The sequence below is a fragment of the Oryx dammah genome, unplaced genomic scaffold, assembly GCF_014754425.2.
Source record: "Oryx dammah isolate SB20612 unplaced genomic scaffold, SCBI_Odam_1.1 HiC_scaffold_23, whole genome shotgun sequence".
Lineage (NCBI taxonomy): Eukaryota > Metazoa > Chordata > Mammalia > Artiodactyla > Bovidae > Oryx > Oryx dammah.
This window is the reverse complement of record NW_024070207.1, coordinates 77,590,289-77,607,836: the sequence shown is the minus strand read 5'-3', so window position 1 is coordinate 77,607,836 and position 17,548 is coordinate 77,590,289. Positions and strand designations below refer to the sequence as shown.

The 17,548-nt window shown below is 38.7% G+C and overlaps 1 protein-coding gene across 2 annotated transcripts in view; it reads left to right on the top strand.

The window, feature by feature from the left end:
* The window catches only part of SLC9A7 (solute carrier family 9 member A7), a 175,401-nt gene that overhangs the window by 84,223 nt on the left and 73,630 nt on the right, over nt 1-17,548 (top strand). For both annotated transcript variants that reach the window (XM_040265778.1, XM_040265777.1), the window contains exons 2-3: nt 7,791-7,990; nt 11,660-11,737. In XM_040265778.1, coding sequence (XP_040121712.1) covers nt 7,791-7,990; nt 11,660-11,737 — 278 coding nt within the window. The remainder of the gene's footprint in view (nt 1-7,790; nt 7,991-11,659; nt 11,738-17,548) is intronic.

Sequence of the window (17,548 nt, the reverse complement as noted above, 5' to 3'; positions counted from 1 at the left end):
CAGTCAATCCTCAAGGAAATCAGTCCTGATTATTCATTGGAAGGACTGATGCTGAAGCTGAAAGTCCAATACTTTGGCCACCTGATGTGAAGAGCTGACTCATTGGAAAAGACCCTGATGCTGTGAAAGATTGAAGGCAGGAGAAGGGGACAACAGAGGATGAGATGGTTGGATGGCATCACCGACTCAATGGACATGAATTTGAGTAAGCTCCGGGAGTTGGTGATGGACAGGGAAACCTGGGGTGCTACAGTCCACGAGGTTGCAAAGAGTCAGACACAACTGAGCGACTGAATTGAACCGAATCTTGAAACAACAAAACTCTAGTAATGGGAAACAAATCAGTGACTCTTGCTGTTATAGGTAGGGTGAAGGTGTAACTGTCAAGGGATATAGTACAAGGGATTTTTTCTGGGAGAGATAGAACTGTTTGGTATCCTGATTGTGGTAGTGCTTACATGAACCTATGCTGTATTGTATACAGAAGTACAGATATAGTGTTGTACCCATGAAATTTATATAATGTTATAAAGCAATGTTACCTCAATAAAAAATAAAATTTAAAGATTCATAGAAGTGTACACCCAAAGGGGAAAAAATCCATGTTATTGTTAAAACAATTTAAAAAGTAAGAAACATTTTAAGACAGCATCAAGAAAGTTTAAAAAAAGAAAAGAATAAACAAGTCACAGACTGGAAGAAAATATTTTCAAATCATATATTCAATAAGAACTTGTATCAGAATACACCAAGATCTGTTATAATTCAATAAGACAATCTAATTTAAACATGGCAAAAGATTTGAATTAATAGACGTTTCACCAAAGAAGATATACAGATGACCCATAAGCACATAAAAATAGGCTTGACATCATTAGGCATTAGAGAAATCCAAATTAAAACCACAGTGAGATACCACTTAACACTCTCTAAAATAGATACAATCAAAAGACAATAAGAAAGAGTTTAGAGCATGTCAATAAACTATAACTCTGATACCTTGCTGGTGGGGATATGAATTGTATAAAATGGTATATAGTTTCCCAAATGAAAACTCTTCACCAGTTTCTTAAAGTAATAAGTATAGATTCACCATATGTCTAGTGGTTCCCCTCCTAGGTGTCTACAGTAGAGCAATGGAAACATATGTCTCCCCAGCTTTGTATGCAAAAGTTCATAGCAGCATTACTCATAATAGCAGAAAAATGGAACCAAAACAGATGCTCACAACTGGTGAATAGATAAACAAGATATGTTATATCCACACAGTGGAATACTATTCAACAATAAAAAAGTAATGAAGTACAAATATCTTCTTTCCACATGGGTGAACCCTGATAAGATTATGCTGAGAGAAAGAAGCCAGATACAAAAGACTACATATTGTATGATTTCTTTTCTATGAAATGTCCAGAAAAGTCAAATCTATAGAGACAGAAGATAGATCACTAGTTGCATGGGGGTGGGAGGGGGAAACAGAGAGTGACTGCAAAAGGAAATGTTCCAAATTAGATTGTGATAATTGTACAACTCTATGAATTTAATAAAATCATTGAATTGTACACTTAAAATGGGGAATGTTATATTATTTAAATTGTACATCAATAAAATTGTCTTTAAAAAGTTATTTCACTACATGCTCAAAACTAGCAACAAAATATTTTAAATGAATTCTCCTTGAAATGAATATATCAGTGAATAACACAGCTGTGTAAAACAAGTAAAAAGGATATTGAAAAGGCTGTAACGTACATTCTCAAAACCAGAGTCACTTGAATGACTCCCAAATCTGAAAAATCATTGTCACTGCTGGGATCCATTGCATTCTCTTAATTTGCTCAATTAGAAAGTTATCACTCTCTTCAGACACTGTGTCATGGAATGTGGAATGGGACATTTTGTTTTCTCAGAATTTCAGATGAAACCTTAGAACTCAGAACAACTTCTACAGGGCTGTAAAAATCCCCATAGTGGTGGCCAAACCCTACTGATGGTTGTCTGCTCCTATTAGCTTATATAAGGGGAGGTGCAGTCTCATGAGAGAACAGGGCATCCATGCACCTGTTCCCAATTTCTTAACAAAGGCTTATTGATGGAGACACTTAAATATTGCAGCAGGTGGATAGTTGTCTAGAATTACAGCCCAGTGTCAATTTGTTCAACTGTTTTCCTGACAAACTCAGTCACAGAATGGAGGCTAGTTTCTTTTATGGCCTTATAGAATTTTTGAATCATACTTTGTCCATAATTAAGTTCCTTCCTCATACCACCAATGGGAACATTCATAAACTGTATATAGGGTTTTTTTTTTTTTGGTTCGGTGTTTCTTTTAAACATTAGAAAATCTGGCAGTTGTACACCATCAGCACAATTAATAAATACAGGAATTTTTTTCATACTCAAAACTTTGAAATAGTCTTGAATTTTTTTCTACTGAAAAAGTTTTGAATATTTGCACCTTTGGAGTTCATCAGGCTGCTTTAAACCACATCAGATGTCAAAGGAATTTCATCTATATTTGCTTTCTATAAAAGTTCAGAACTAATTTTTTCCTAGCCTTAGTCATATACCTGTGAAATCAGTGAGTCTGTTTTCATCAGCTGACATGTGCTGTTTTTCTGGCCCACACACATGGATTATTGCTCTTTGTAATCTTGAACATTATGATGTTGATCCAGTAAAGTCATTAATGCTTCCATTGCTTTTCATCATTTTGGGGGGTGATATTGAACTTTCTAAGCTTTGAAAAATATCTAGTGTCAAATCTTAATTCCTTGTAGTTATGATCTCTCTATAGTTCCCTGTCAGGGAATGTCTTCCATGCCTAGAAGATGGAAATATGCCATTCATGTTTTTTCTAAGTCTTTATTATATTCTTTCTAAGCTATCCCTCTACATTCCTAATACTTCTAATATCTTATTCTTTCTTGAAGGGGAAAGAAAGTTCACAGGTGAACTTAATGTAGCAGTGACTGTCCTTTATTGCCGTGGAGTACAGTGGTAATAAATATGAATGTAGATGTTTTAAGGAGTTACTCAAACTCTATCTTGAATTAGCAGACTGTTGTTGTCATGTTTTTACACAAGGGGGCAGCATCATCATCTTTATTGTCACTATCACATGTTTAACATAGGCACCTTGGGCCCAGGTAGGGAGGGTAAGATTTTATAAGTATGTAAGAACAGTATTCATCATCTAATAACGCTTCTAGGTATGATGGTCATGATTACTGAGAGAGACTTCAAGGACATTTCCTGTAGTAGAGGAATTTGTCTGCAAATATGAACCTCCTATAAAGAAAAATCTCCGGTATCCCTTCTGTTCTTAATACTCTCACTAGACACTTCTGTGACCACATGTGTGGGAGTTTTCTCATGCCAAGCAATTCTCCAGCTCTCAAGTGAATACGGACTGAGTATCTCACAGTTTAACTCAATTCTGACACTATCTACCTGGACGTAGCATCAGATCCCACAGGCCTCACAAAACCTCTGCACCTCTCACTTTCAGAGGTTAGTCATAAATCCAACTTCTGACCAACTGACTGTAAGTCAGAGGTTCCCATGTTCCCCTCCTTGGCTTTGATCATTTGCTAGAATAGATCAAAGAACTCAGGAAGCCTGTTTACTTACTATATTACTGATTTATTAGAAAAGGATATAATTAGGAAACAGCCATATGGGAGAGATGGATGAGACATGTTATGTAGGAATGGGCACGGAGTTTCCATCAGCTGCTCTTCTCTGCCCTCATGTGTTCACCAGTCCAGAAGCTCTCCGAACCTGTGTACTATGGGGATTTTTATAGAGGTTTCATTACATTGGTATAGTTAACTAAATCATTGGTCATTAATGATCAATTTAACCTCTAGCACCTCTTCCCTGACTGGAGCTCAGGTGTTGGGTGGCTTTGAAAGTTCCAACTCTCTAATCACCTGGTTGATTCCCTGGGCAAGCAGCCCCCATTAAGAGGCTAATCTGGGAGCCCCCAGGTATCAGTCATCTCATTAGCATACAAAGAGACACTTAGAGCCTTAGGGGTTCCAGGAGTTTTAGGAGCTGTGTGCCAGGAAACTGGGAGGAAGACCAAATATGTATTTCTTATTATAAATCACAATATTACACCTCCTCTTTTGTTAGTCATTGTGAAGGCCCTGTCCTTTTATGGTTTAGCTTTATAGTTAGCTTTGCTAATAACAAGTAAACACAGTGAGTTATGTGAAGCAGCTATTGATTTGGGAGGACAGCCTTTTATAAATGACTTATTTTGGTTTCCTGATGAAGACTTTGTTGACTGAAGAAAAACGTGTTTTATTCAGGAACCTTGCTGACAACTATACAGCTCAGGAATAACATCAAAAAATTACTGCTAATCACAAAACCCAGACCTCTCAAGTTAATGAATTTAATGCTTATCTATGTATGGGAAGATGTAAGAGTCTGGGCTCATTGAAATTATTCCTTTGATATGCATCTTAACTATCGAGACACACAGCCTATTTTTCTCCATTTAACTTCTCCCCAGGGTGCACCTTGAGGGGTGGTGATGGTGATTTCTTTGGTCTAAAATATTCTTTTTTTACTAGAATTGCAGGCAACATTTATTTTGTTGTTGTTCACAGTACCTCCTGTTGGATGTAAATTAGATCAAGTTTTAGGAGGCATTTCTTGACCAATTAATTTGTCCCATGGTGCTAAGAAGGCTAATTCCTAGATCAGATGAGAATTATGTTGATAGGCTGTTCAATGTGCTAAGTTTTGGATTAAGCCCTGTTGATAACCTAAAATTCTCTGGATCTTCTGTTTTGCTAGTCTATTATGATGCAGGAAGTATTTTCTTTGTTGCTTATTCCCACATCTAGAGTTGCACTATTACAATTAATTCTATATAGAGTTAAATATATGATTGACCACGTCAAGACGTGTAGCCATCATTAATTTTGTCAGAGGCCTGGTTACACATTGGGTAAAAATTGACTTACAGTTGGCTTAAAAGCATATGTGTGTGTGTGTGTGTGTGTGTGTGTGTGTGTGTGTATTGGAAGGACTGATGCTGAAGCTCCAATACTTTGGTCACCTGATGCGAAGCACTGACTCATTGGAAATGACCCTGATGCTGGGAAAGATTGAAGGCAGGAGGAGAAGGGGACAACAGAGGATGAGATGGTTGGATGGCATCACTGACTCGATGGATATGAGTTTGAGAAAGCTCCGGGAGTTGGTGATGGACAGGGAAGCCTGGTGTGCTGCAGTCCATGGGGTCGCAAAGAGTCGGACATGACTGAGTGACTGAATTGAACTGTTTGGGGCCCTTTAATGTTGGGAACCAGTACGGGGGTCCTTCTGGCCCATCCAACCTTAGATAGTTGTTGTGGTCTGTGTGTGGCTTAGAAAAGAATTTCCAGACACAAAGTATTTCAGAAGAGAGTGAGTTTATTGAGAGAAAAGAATGAAGATAGTGAAGGGTGCTGCAAACATAGCAGCTGACTTCCTGACAGACCAGGGAGAGCTGACTCCTTTCACAGGCTAGTGGTCAATTTTATAGCCTCAAGTTGAAGAAAATTCCTGCTAGAAGGGTGGCATTAGGTGATTGGTCAGAAAGCTATATGGTGAATATTTTATCCAATATGAGGTCAGGGAACAGGCTAATTTAAATTTAGGTCAGGAGGGCTCATGGTGACAGTTGCTATGGGGCTTGGTCAATTCTAGAGATTTTTGTCCTGTGACCTCAATATAGGGCTCCACAGTAGTGTTGTATCAAAATATTTTGTTTTGAGCCCATTAATATCTATTTTCTTTATCTTATTTCTTGATAACCATCTAAAGATTTTTATCCTTTTGGGATGAGTCCCTTTAAAATTTTCACCTTGTTATAAAGAAATCTATAAATCAGCCTAATTAACAATCTAGTGTTTTTTATCCATGATCTAATTTGTTTTTCATAGGTACCAATAAAATAGCTGTTTATAATGAGAACTAGAAATTTGCCAATTTAGAAGTTTCACCAGTTTAAAGAATCCATCCTCTGGCCATTGATGAAGATATACCTTAATAGTGTGACTCACACCAAAACCATGCAAGAGCCTCCTGCACAAGAGAGTACATAGGATGCAACCTTCACAAAATCTAGAAGGTTTACTCCCCAAAATAGTTTAAGGAAGTAAAGGACCTTGGTTGTACAGGTGGACACAATGAAAGTGAAGATGACAAAGGCCCCTTATGGACAGCTCTTATGACAGATTTTCCTGAGAGTTGGCACAGCCAAGCCAGACAAAAAGATTGCCCAGGATTCCAGTCTTTTTGGCTGCCAAATGTACACCATGTGTGTACCTTCTGGATGGTAGAGACCAAGGTCTCAAGCTGAGATTTTTAAGAACCTCATTTTAAATTTAGAGTAAAAATTTACAACTTTATTTTTTCACAAAGTTCAAGTATGTTAGAACAAGTCTTTAATAGTAATAATAACAGCAGCAATAATAAAACAATAGACAGAGCACAGAGTGTGACTTAAAGAACTATATCTTTCTGGATTTTATATATTATTCTTCAACAATGTCTTGTGAGTTCTTATATATCTTGGTGATAAGAGACTTTGTAGAACATTATACATTAAGTGAAGTGAAGTTGCTCAGCTGTGTCTGACTCTTTGTGATCCCATGAAGTGTAGTCCACTGGGCTCCTCTATCCATGGGATTTTCCGGGCAAGAATACTGAAGTGGGTTGCCATCTCCTTCTCTGGGGGATCTTCCTGACCCAGGGATCAAACCCGGCTCTTGCACACTACAGGCAGACTCTTTACCATCTGAAGCACTCTTTACCAGCAGGGAAGCACATTATACATGGGATATAGTAAACATTGTTCTTTCTTTTTCTCATATAACTTTCTCCTTTAATGGCAAAATGAGGTGGGAGGAGCATTGTACCGTTCTCTCTCTTAATATTTCTAACAAAGAACTGAATTTAAAGAGAAATCTGAAATTTTCCTCCTAAGAGAGAATTATAGAAAGTGTTTTGTGGTTATTTGTGTGGTTTTTTTTTTCACATTTCACTCACTTTTACTTGGGCATATGTGACTCATATCTAGGACCAGGGGAGCAACATTTCTTTATAACTCATAGGATTAAATGCTTACACACAATTTTGCTGTTTTTTTCCTCCTAAAGGGAAAACCCTACTAAGAACAGAATGTGATGGAAAGACTTGCAGCTAATTATGCTAGCTGTGTCAATGCTGTAGCCCCAAGAAGCCAGCTCTCCAGTTCCTGAATCATGACTGTGAAAATTTACACTGTGTTGTTTGGCTCCCTAAGGGATATAATTATTTTCTCCATGATATCCAGTACTTGAAATGACCTAAGCAAAAGCCTTTCTTTTCTTCCCTTCATCTGGTGTGTGGCAAAATAAGTTGCTTTTGTAGCAACTAGAAATTCTCGAGGCCTTGTCCTTGCTGGTGGATGGCCTGAGGGATGCTGCTGGTAGAAATCAAAGAGCTCAGTGGTTCTGCTGGGCAGAAAACACCTTTGCCTCTTATCACCCATCTTCCTCCCACAAAATCCTGGGATGTGAGACACTATCAGTGGTTCCGAATACTAAAAGTGCATCATAACCCTGAAAGGTACTGGCCTACCTTGTCCTCCTGGTGGCTGAGGGACCCAAACCAGAATAGGTGGATGCCTAACCCTTCTGAAGGACTGTAGAGTTGTTCCTAAAATACATACCCTCTCCTTGGCCTCCAAAAAATAATCTCTCTGTCCTTCCACAGGCCTGATGTTTTCTTCCACTGTGTTTCAGGACTCATCGTCGGGGTGATCCTGAGGTATGGCACCACTGCCACCAGTGGTCATGACAAGTCACTCAGCTGCACTCAGGAAGACAGGGCCTTCAGCACCTTATTAGTGAATGTCAGTGGGAAGTTCTTTGAATACACCCTGAAAGGAGAAATCAGCCCCGGCAAGGTCAACAGTGTAGAGCAGAACGACATGCTGAGGAAGGTGAGCTGTTGTGGTCCTGACATGATCTTTGTTTTTTAATGCAAAACTCTTACTGCCTTATTTAATTAAAAACAACTGATGTGGTATTTGATTTTCCAATTCTGTCTTGACCTTGTGAAGAGAAATATTTTCAAATTCCTAGAACATCAATAACATTCCTGGCTCTCTGTTTGGCTAGGAAGCTTTTGGACTGAGATGAAGAGAAGGAACCAGATTTGAACTTGGGCCTTTTAGCTTTGTCAGACTGACGTGGGCCACCAGTGGTTTCCCTGGTGGCTCAGTCGGTAAAGCGTCTGCCTGCAGCGCGGGAGACCTGGCTTCGATCCCTGGGTTAGGAAGATCCCCTGGAGAAGGAAATGGCAACCCATTCCAGTACTCTTGCCTGGAAAATTCCATGGACTGAGAGGCTCCTCAGAGTCTGGTAGGCTACAGTCCATGGGGTCGCAAAGAGTCGGACACGACTGAGCGACTTTACTTACTTCCTTACTTTACTTACCAGTGGTGCACTGCACTTGTACATCCCCACTCAGCTCCTCTCTCCAACTCCCATCTCTTCTTGACTATGTTTCTTATCCTTGGTATGGTTTAGGGATGAGATTGTTTCTTTCTTAAAATAAGGTTGGTTTCTCATTTTTCTTTTAGCTTGTATATTCAGGGTTCAGAAGTTATTCTTAGTTCTTCATGATTCTTTCTACCATATTCTACAATTTACGTTTCCCAATTTATTTACTGCAATTAGTGATTGCAGTCATAGAGTATAGCCTGTATGCCGAAAATTATTGTTCTCTGGATCTGCCATAATCCTTAAAGAAAATTATTTTCATCCTGGAACATTAAACATGCCCATCATCTCTCTGTCCCTAATGGCAATTCTGGTGAGTTCTTTGCTTTCAACCCTTCATAAGAATGCATAAGATTTCCATAAACATTCGTGAAATTAAATGCAACTGAGAAAGATACCCAGTGTAAATACCACACTAATGGCTGTTTTGAAATGGCCACTCAAGTCCTTCATACTAGAGAGGATGTGGGGGAAAGGGGAAGGACCCCAACTCATTTCTATCTTTGAGTTTTGTAATAGAAGATGAAGTTGACCTTTACTCTGTTATCTTTAGAAAAACGTATATTCAGATCCCTCCTTTTTAAACTTTACCCACATAAAACAAAGGTGGGAGAACAAACACAGCTAAGATTATTGTTGTCAGTTGAAGGGAGAAGAGGCCTGTTGAGGCAGCTTGGTTAATACAGAGTTTTGGAGTGGGTGTCAGGGAACTCTTTTGCTGATTCATACATTTCTCGGTTTGGAGACTTCAGCAAGTCACAAACTCTTTTGCCCCAGTGTCCTCATATTAGATAGATATTGTCCAAGGCCCCTTCTCATTCTGATATTCTCTGCTTTTCAGACTACTTTTATCTTTAGCAAGAAGATAGAATAAAACATAATTTGAATTAAAACCTACTGTGAATTGGGCTAATCAACAGTTTCAGTTTCTAAAGCAAAATGCTAATTTAATAATTAGAATTATTAAATCTTTAATTATTAAACATTTAATAATTAGAATGAAGATTTAAAATAATTAATTGAAATTAGAGCCAGTTAGTCTAGAAACATGAGCAAATTCTTTAAAAGGGTTAGGAGGCTTTACAGAATGTTTAATTCTTTTCTGGATGTCATAAGACTTTGTTAATAGTTTCACAGTGATTTCCCTGATTGTGCTGTGCTTAGTTGCTCAGTTATGTCTGACTCTTTGCAACTGCATGGACTGTAGCCCGCCAGGCTCCTCTGTCCATGCAGATTCTCCAGACAAGAATACTAGAGTGGGTTGCCATGCCCTCCTCCAGGGGATCTTCCCAACCCGGGGATTGAACTGGGGTTTCCTGCATTGCAGGTGGATTCCTTACTAGCTGAGCTACTAGGGAAGCCCAGTTTCCCTGATTACCTACCTAATTTTAGTCTCCTTAGTACATGAACTGTGAACTTCCAGATGTTCAAGATGGATTTAGAAAAGGCAGAGGAACCAGAGATCAAATTGCCAACATCTGTTGGATCATTGAAAAAGCAAGAGAGTTCCAGAAATACATCTAGTTCTGCTTTATTGATTATGCCAAAGCCTTTGACTATGTGGATCACAACAAACTCTGGAAAATTCTTAAAGAGATGGGAATACCAGACCACCTGACCTGCCTCCTGAGAAATCTGTGTGCAAGTCAAGAAGCAACAGTTAGAACTGGACATGGAACAATAGACTGATTCCAAATCAGGAAATGAGTACGTCAAGACTTTATATTGTCATCCTGCTTATTTAACTTATATGCAGAGTATATCATGCGAAATGCTGGGCTGGATGAAGCACAAGCTGGAATCAAGATTGCTAGGAGAAATATCAATAATCTCAGATATGCAGATGACACCACACTTATGGCAGAAAGGGAAGAGGAACTAAAAAACCTCCTGATGAAAGGGAAAGAGGAGAGTGAAAAAGCTGGCTTAAACATTCAGAACCCTAAGATTATGGCATCCAGTCCCATCATTTCATGGCAAATAGAAAGGGAAACAATGGAAACAGTGACAGACTTTATTTTGGGGGCTCCAGAATCACTTCAGATAGTGACTGCAGCCATGAAATTAAGACACTTACTCTTAGGAAGAAAAGCTATGACCAACCTAGACAGCATATTAAAAAGCAGAGACATTACTTTGCCAAGAAAGGTCCTTCTGGTCAAGGCTATGGTGTGTCATGTATGGATTGTGAGGGTTGGACTATAAAGAAGGCCGAGAGGCAAAGAATTGATGCTTTTGAACTGTGGTGCTGGAGAAGACTCTTGAGAGTCCCTTGGACTGCAAGGAGATCCAACCAGTCAATCCTAAGGGAAATCAGTACTGAATATTCACTGGAAGGACTGATGCTGAGGCTGAAACTCCAATACTTTGGCCACCTGATGTGAAGAACTGACTCATTGGAAAAGACCCTAATGCTGGGAAAGATTGAAGGTGGGAGGAGAAGGGGAAGACAGAGGATGAGTTGGTTGGATGGCATCATTGACTTGATGGACGTGAGTTTAAGTAAGCTCTGGAAGTTGGTGATGGACAGGGAGGCCTGGCATGCTGCAGTCCCTGGGACTGCAGAGTCGACCACGACTGAGCAACTGAACTGAAAGAGTTGATAAATTTCTGTTGATGTTCAGGAAGCCATTAACACTACTGGAGACTTTGGTCTAGGCCACATCACATATCACAAATGGCTGTCAGTCAAAAGAGACTTAAATTCATTAAAATTATATCTATAAATCGTTAGGTGGTAGGATGGAGAAAATTAGTAAAGAATCATGCCTGCACCTTTTATTGTAGTTGAACTTTTATAACAGTTTAATAAAAATCAAGATGTTTTCATTTATTGTTTAAGAACATTGACCAGAAGCTTTCTGTTGGTTCTCAAATTTGCACTGAATTGTTGTGTCTTAATACATATTCAACAGCCCATCAAGAGTGCAGAAATGCTCTATGGAGAAGAACAGACCAGTGTTCATGGGAGCCGTGGCTTCTCTCCTGTGTGATTTTTCACATTTTTGAAAATATTCAAACTTTAGTCAGTGGCTTAAAATATTAAGGAAATAATATAGCACCAATTAGTATTAAATAAAAATTGCTTTTTTTTTTTTAACTTTTAGGTAACATTTGATCCAGAGGTCTTTTTCAACATTCTGCTGCCTCCAATTATTTTCCATGCTGGGTACAGTTTAAAGAAGGTAAGGGATTTTTTTTTTACGGTATTTTTTAAAGCATGGGAATCTCTGTGTTAAGTTACCTGTGCAATTTTCTAGTCTTTTTCCTTCTCCTGGATTGCTTATTATTATGTTCTGTACCTACTCAGAGATAGCAGCTGATTCATCATCATCAGTGACTCATTTCTGTTTTAAAGCCCAGAACTCTCATCCATTGCTGTCGGGAATGTAAAATGGTATAGCCTCTCTGGAAAACACTTTTGCAGTTTCTTATAAAACTAAAGTTGAAATAACCATTTGGCCCAGAGATCTTAATTCTGAGGATTTATCCAAGAGAAATGAAAACTTTTATTTACACAAAACACTGTACATGATTATTCATAGCAACTTTATTTGTAATAGCCCAGAACTGGAAACAAACAATGTCCCATGATAGGTAAATGGTTAAACAAACATCCATACCGTGGGATACTTCTCAGTAATAAAATGGAACAAACCACTGATACACAAAACAGCCTGGATGGATCTCAAATGCATTATGCTGAGTGCAAAAATCCAGTCTCAAAAGGTCACATACTGTATAGTTTCATTTATATAGCTTTCTAGAAATGAAAAAATTATAGGGATGGAGGACAAATTAGTGGTTGCCAGTGGTTAGGGATGGTGGGGAAAAGAAGTGGGTGACTGTGACTATAAATGGGATAGCATGAGGGAAATCTTCATTAAAGTGGAACAGTTCTGCTTCTTGATTGCAGTGGTGGTTATAAGACTCTACACATGTGATAAAATGACATAGAATTATGCACACACATTGTACCAATATCAGTTTCCTGATTTTGATATTGTAGTACAATTATTTGAGGTATAACCAGTGAAGGTACCACAGGATCTCTTTACACTATTTTTGCAACTTCTGTGAATCTATAATTACTCCAAAATAAAAAATTAAAAAAAAATCATTACTGGGATTTCTACAGTGGTCCAGTGGTTAAGACTCTGCCTTCCAATGCTGGGGACATGGGTCCAAGCCCTGGTTGGTGAACTAGGGTCCCACATGCCAGAGGGTGTGGCCAAAATTTAGAAAACACAAAAATAAAAACTTAAAAATCTGTCATTTTTGAGAGAGGGTCATTGTGCTCAGCAGCAAGATTGGGTCTAAGCCTCTAAATGTTTAAAATACTAAATACCTTTATAAATAGTGTTAGTGGCTGCCTTCCTCCCCCACTGTGGGACTATTCTTTGAAAATTTAGTTTTCAAAAATGCCTACTTCAGATAACAGCCAAGGAACTTGTTTCAGCTGTCTTTCTGAAAGGGGACTAAGGGAAACCTTTTCAGTGAGCCTAGAAAAGAGAGATGTTGACTGCCAATAAAGCTCAGTAACATCCTTAGGAAGTAGAGAATGCCTTCCAAGTTGATAAATCTCTAGATAGATCAATCAAGGTTAAAAAAAAAAAGAGGAAAGAAACAGATTACATATATCAAGAATGAAAGAGGTGACATTGCTACAGACCCTTTACAGCTTAAGAGGACAATAAAAGTGTACAACTTTGTACAAGTAAATTTGACAACCCAGGTGAAATGGACAAATGGACAAATTTCTTGAAAGGTACAAATTACCAAAACTGACCCAAGAAGAGATGGAAAACTTGAACAGTCCTATATTAATGAAATAAATTGCTTTCATAATTAAAAACCTTTATACAAGCTCAGATGGCTTCATTGGTGAATTCTATTTAGCATTTAAAAAAGAAATAATACCAATCCTACACAAAATCTTTCAGAACATAGAGGAGGAAACAATCCAAACTGATTTTATAAGAAAGTGCCTCTCCATTTGGCCAGTTCTTCTGTCAAAGCAACTCTGCAATTTTCAAAATGTTTTTAAACTATTTCCAACCCACACAAATACGGTTATTTATGGAGCATCTGATATAAGGAACTTTGCGTATATCCTTTACTTCTGTTTTTATATACATTATTTCTAATCATCATAGAAACTGTAAAAATGTGAGGGTGGTAGATTACCTCATACCCTTTCTCCCCCAGGTTTCCAACTCATTTATAAACAGACACAAGGAGCTAATTGGCAACTGAATGATCAATTTATGACCCAAAGTTCCTGGTAGTGCATGTTGAATGATAAAGGTTAGCCCTTGGTAATGGGGCTCCTTATCACTGACTCGATGGACGTAAGTCTGAATGAACTCCGGGGGTTGGTGATGGACAGGGAGGCCCGGCGTGCTGCGATTCATGGGGTCGCAAAGAGTCGGACATGACTGAGCGACTGAACTGAACTGATTACTAACTTCATAAATTGAAGGTACATGCCCTTTAGCCATCAGGTTGGTCACAGTCACAGGTAGGGAGGCTGAAATGGAAAGATCCTAGGAATTGCTGGGCCTGCCAAAGGCTGCCTCTGTTGCTCATAGCATAGAGACTATGGGAGCAATAGTGCTCCCCGACTTTTTATAAGAGGGTCAAGGCTGCAAGTCAGGGTCAAACCCATCTCTCCTTTTAGAGATCACATGGTCCTTCCTTACTGCATCATCTTCAGGGAGAAGGGATAGAACTTAAGTTCCCTCTCCACGATGGATGGCTGTATTCCTGCACAGCAGCCTAGCACACGTATGTATACTCACAGACGTGTAGAGAATGTCCTGCATTTGATTAATACTGATGAGAATGTCAAACTCAAGTGACATGTGAGGTTATGTAGATGGTTCAGGACTGAGTCAAGGTTATGACCTGTTTGTCTGACTGGAGGGACTAGGATTGTTCTTGTTCCTCTGAGTTACATTATCTCTAGATATAAGTTTTCTGCACAAAAAGTGTATCTTTGGGCTTCCTTGGTGGCTCAGTGGTAAAGAATCTACTTTCCAATGCAAGAGACACAGGTTTGATCCTTGATCCCGGAAGATCCCACATGCTACAGAGCAACTAAGCCTGTGCACCACAACTATTGAGCCCATGCTCTAGAGCCATGGAGCCACAAATACTGAGCCTGCGTACCTCAACTCCTGAAGCCCCCACACGCTAGAGCCCATGTTCCACAACAAGAGAAACCACCACAATGAGAAGCCCGTGTACTGCAACTAGAGAGTAGCCTCTGCTCACCACAAATAGAGAAATGCCCTCACAGCAACAAAGACCTTGCAGAGCCATAAATAAAAAAATAAAACTTTTTAAAAGTATACATTTTCTGAGCAATTTATGAGGTTGCCAAAGTAACCAGAATCTGTATGTCAGCTGTTGACATGTAACAGATAGATGATCTTACAGATATAAATGATGTTATTCTTTATTTAAATGAAGAATTTGGAAACTGCTCTTCAGATCAAATGGGTGATGAAGAATTTGGTATTTTAAATAACTTATCTTAATGTATAATCAAGGTCATAGTTGCTTGAAAATGAAACCAAATCATTGGTTGTTAAAGCCACTGTAATGGCTGAAAAAAATCACCTTAGTGTTTGCATAGCCTTTTCTTTGTCAGCTTCATTTTCTCAGAAGAAAAAAAAACAAATAATAGGCTTTGCCAGTTACCAATTTAAGTTGTTTTTGAAATGCTAGTCTTAAAGGTTATTATTAGCTATTAGTTTAGTCTCTTCCTCTTTGATCAGACACGTAAATAGTTGGTTCTTAGGTAGTTGCCATCTCTGATTAAATGTTTTCAGTTAAAATGTGTAATAAATGTTTCACCAGTTGACTGCTGATATATAAACAGAGTCATACCCCTTGACCTATGTACATATAGTTGTCATTCATATGCGGGCCTTTCTTTTTCTAACCTGAAGAAAGTACCGTGGCCTTAGCTTTGATTTTGTGTTACCACTCAGTTTGCTTACAGGGCATTAACAGGGAAAGAATTTGCCTGCAGAGGCTTTCATGTTTTGTGAATTTCCCCCAGCAAACACACACACATCACATCATGTTAAAATTTTTCAGGGGAATGGAAGATGATAAGATTTCCCAAGGAGTAGGAACATAAGACTTAGAATGGTTACAACTAGGAATTGGGATGCCAAAGTAGATTTTCATTGAAAATCTTGGTCTGTTTTAGGTTTATGTTCTTAATGGCATTACCAGGGCATGCCATCTCCTTTTGTTTCTTTTTGCCATTCTATAATGGAAAGGGAAAAGTAAGGGAGAGACTAAACCAGTCATGTTTCTGTGACCCACACATGACCGTGAACTGTTAAGGCCAAATTAGAAGATGAAAGATATAGGATTCCATGAGACACCTCCTATTCTTCCCTAAAAGGATGTGGTACAATGCTCTGGGATCAGCAGACCTGGTTTCCAGTTCTTGTGCTTCAGTGTGGTGGACATGTGACTTCAGGCAACTCACATCCCACTTTTGAGCCTTAGATGTCTCTCATAAAATGGTTCAAGGAACACTTTCATGATGGAATTGTTGTGAGAATTGGATGAGCTAATGAATGTGAAAGTACTTTGTAAAGTATGAAGTATGTAGTTAAGTACTAAGTGTAATAATATACAAATAAGTGGCATGTTACACCTTTTCAAAGTGCATTAAAATTCCAGTTCACATCAGCTGATATGATTGGGGATAGATAATTCGTGTGTACAGTGTGTGGTGATGTTAGAATATATCATGAATGCATTTTTGGTAGTAGATTTACATTTCTAATTTTCTGCTTTGGCTAATAACATGAATACAGATGTACTTAACATATTCAAACCAACTATGGGAATGATTACCAGAAGAAAGCCAAGTGGCAAGGGAAAGCATATCTAGGATTAAAATTTTGCTCATGGGTACTCTGCATGGGTTTCATTGGTCTCATGTCTTATCCTTGATGTATTCCCTCTCTGGTTTAAGCACTTGATGGAACTTTTAACGGCTCACAGTTTTTGTTTTTTTTTTTTTAAATCAAACTGTTTTCCAAAACAGTGGCATATAAATGCATTAGCATTAAAAAAATAAAGACTGAGGACAGTGACTGATATAGGAGGCAAACATCATATGTCTATAATATGTGCAGGCAGTGCCTTCATTTTGTGACTTAGTGTGGGAAGCCTTTGAAGGATTCTCTTCTGAGAAGATGGTGTATGGGCACTAGGGATTCCTTGATGCCTTCTTTACAGCCTCAGAGAAGGGCAGGCACTGGGGAAGGCTGAAGCCAAGGTCTTAGATCATCTGTCTGAAATGCAGGCCGGTGAATGCCCATAGCCCTTTGTCTAGTCAGACTTTGTGATGGCTGCTTGATCTGGGCCAAGTTCTTCTTGTGCCTTCTCTTTCCCTGGTGGTGCACAGCTCACATGCTGGGGCTCTCCTGCTTTTTAAAATTTTTAGATGAAATATTCCTGATTCTTGTTTGATGAGAGTGTTTGGGAGATATTGCTTGTCCCATTTTTGGTTACATAGTTGATTGTCCAATGAGAACAGCTTTATACCTTGAAAAATAAGGATCGTGGCTCAGGGTCCCACGAATGGGGTTTTTCCCCACCATAGTATCCACAGGCCTGATGATTTACGAGAAGTAAATCTGTGCATGTGCATGTGTGTACACCTTTATAAATTTGCCCATTTTAGATGAAACTACCTGTTTCTTGTTTCTCCACATCTATCTCTGTTGTCCCTCTTTCCCAGGCTTCAGAGATCAATTCACATGAATATCAGGAGACCCCTCAATGCTGAGTTAAGCTGAAAACTCCTTTGTACTTTCATAGCTTATTAGTTTCAAACTTGTATCTGTAATGTTCTTCTAAATACCACCAGAACTGGAAGTGACTAGTTGAATCACTAGGATAAAATAGTTTGGGTTAAATCTGTGAAAATGTTCAGTCTATTCACACACACACACACACAC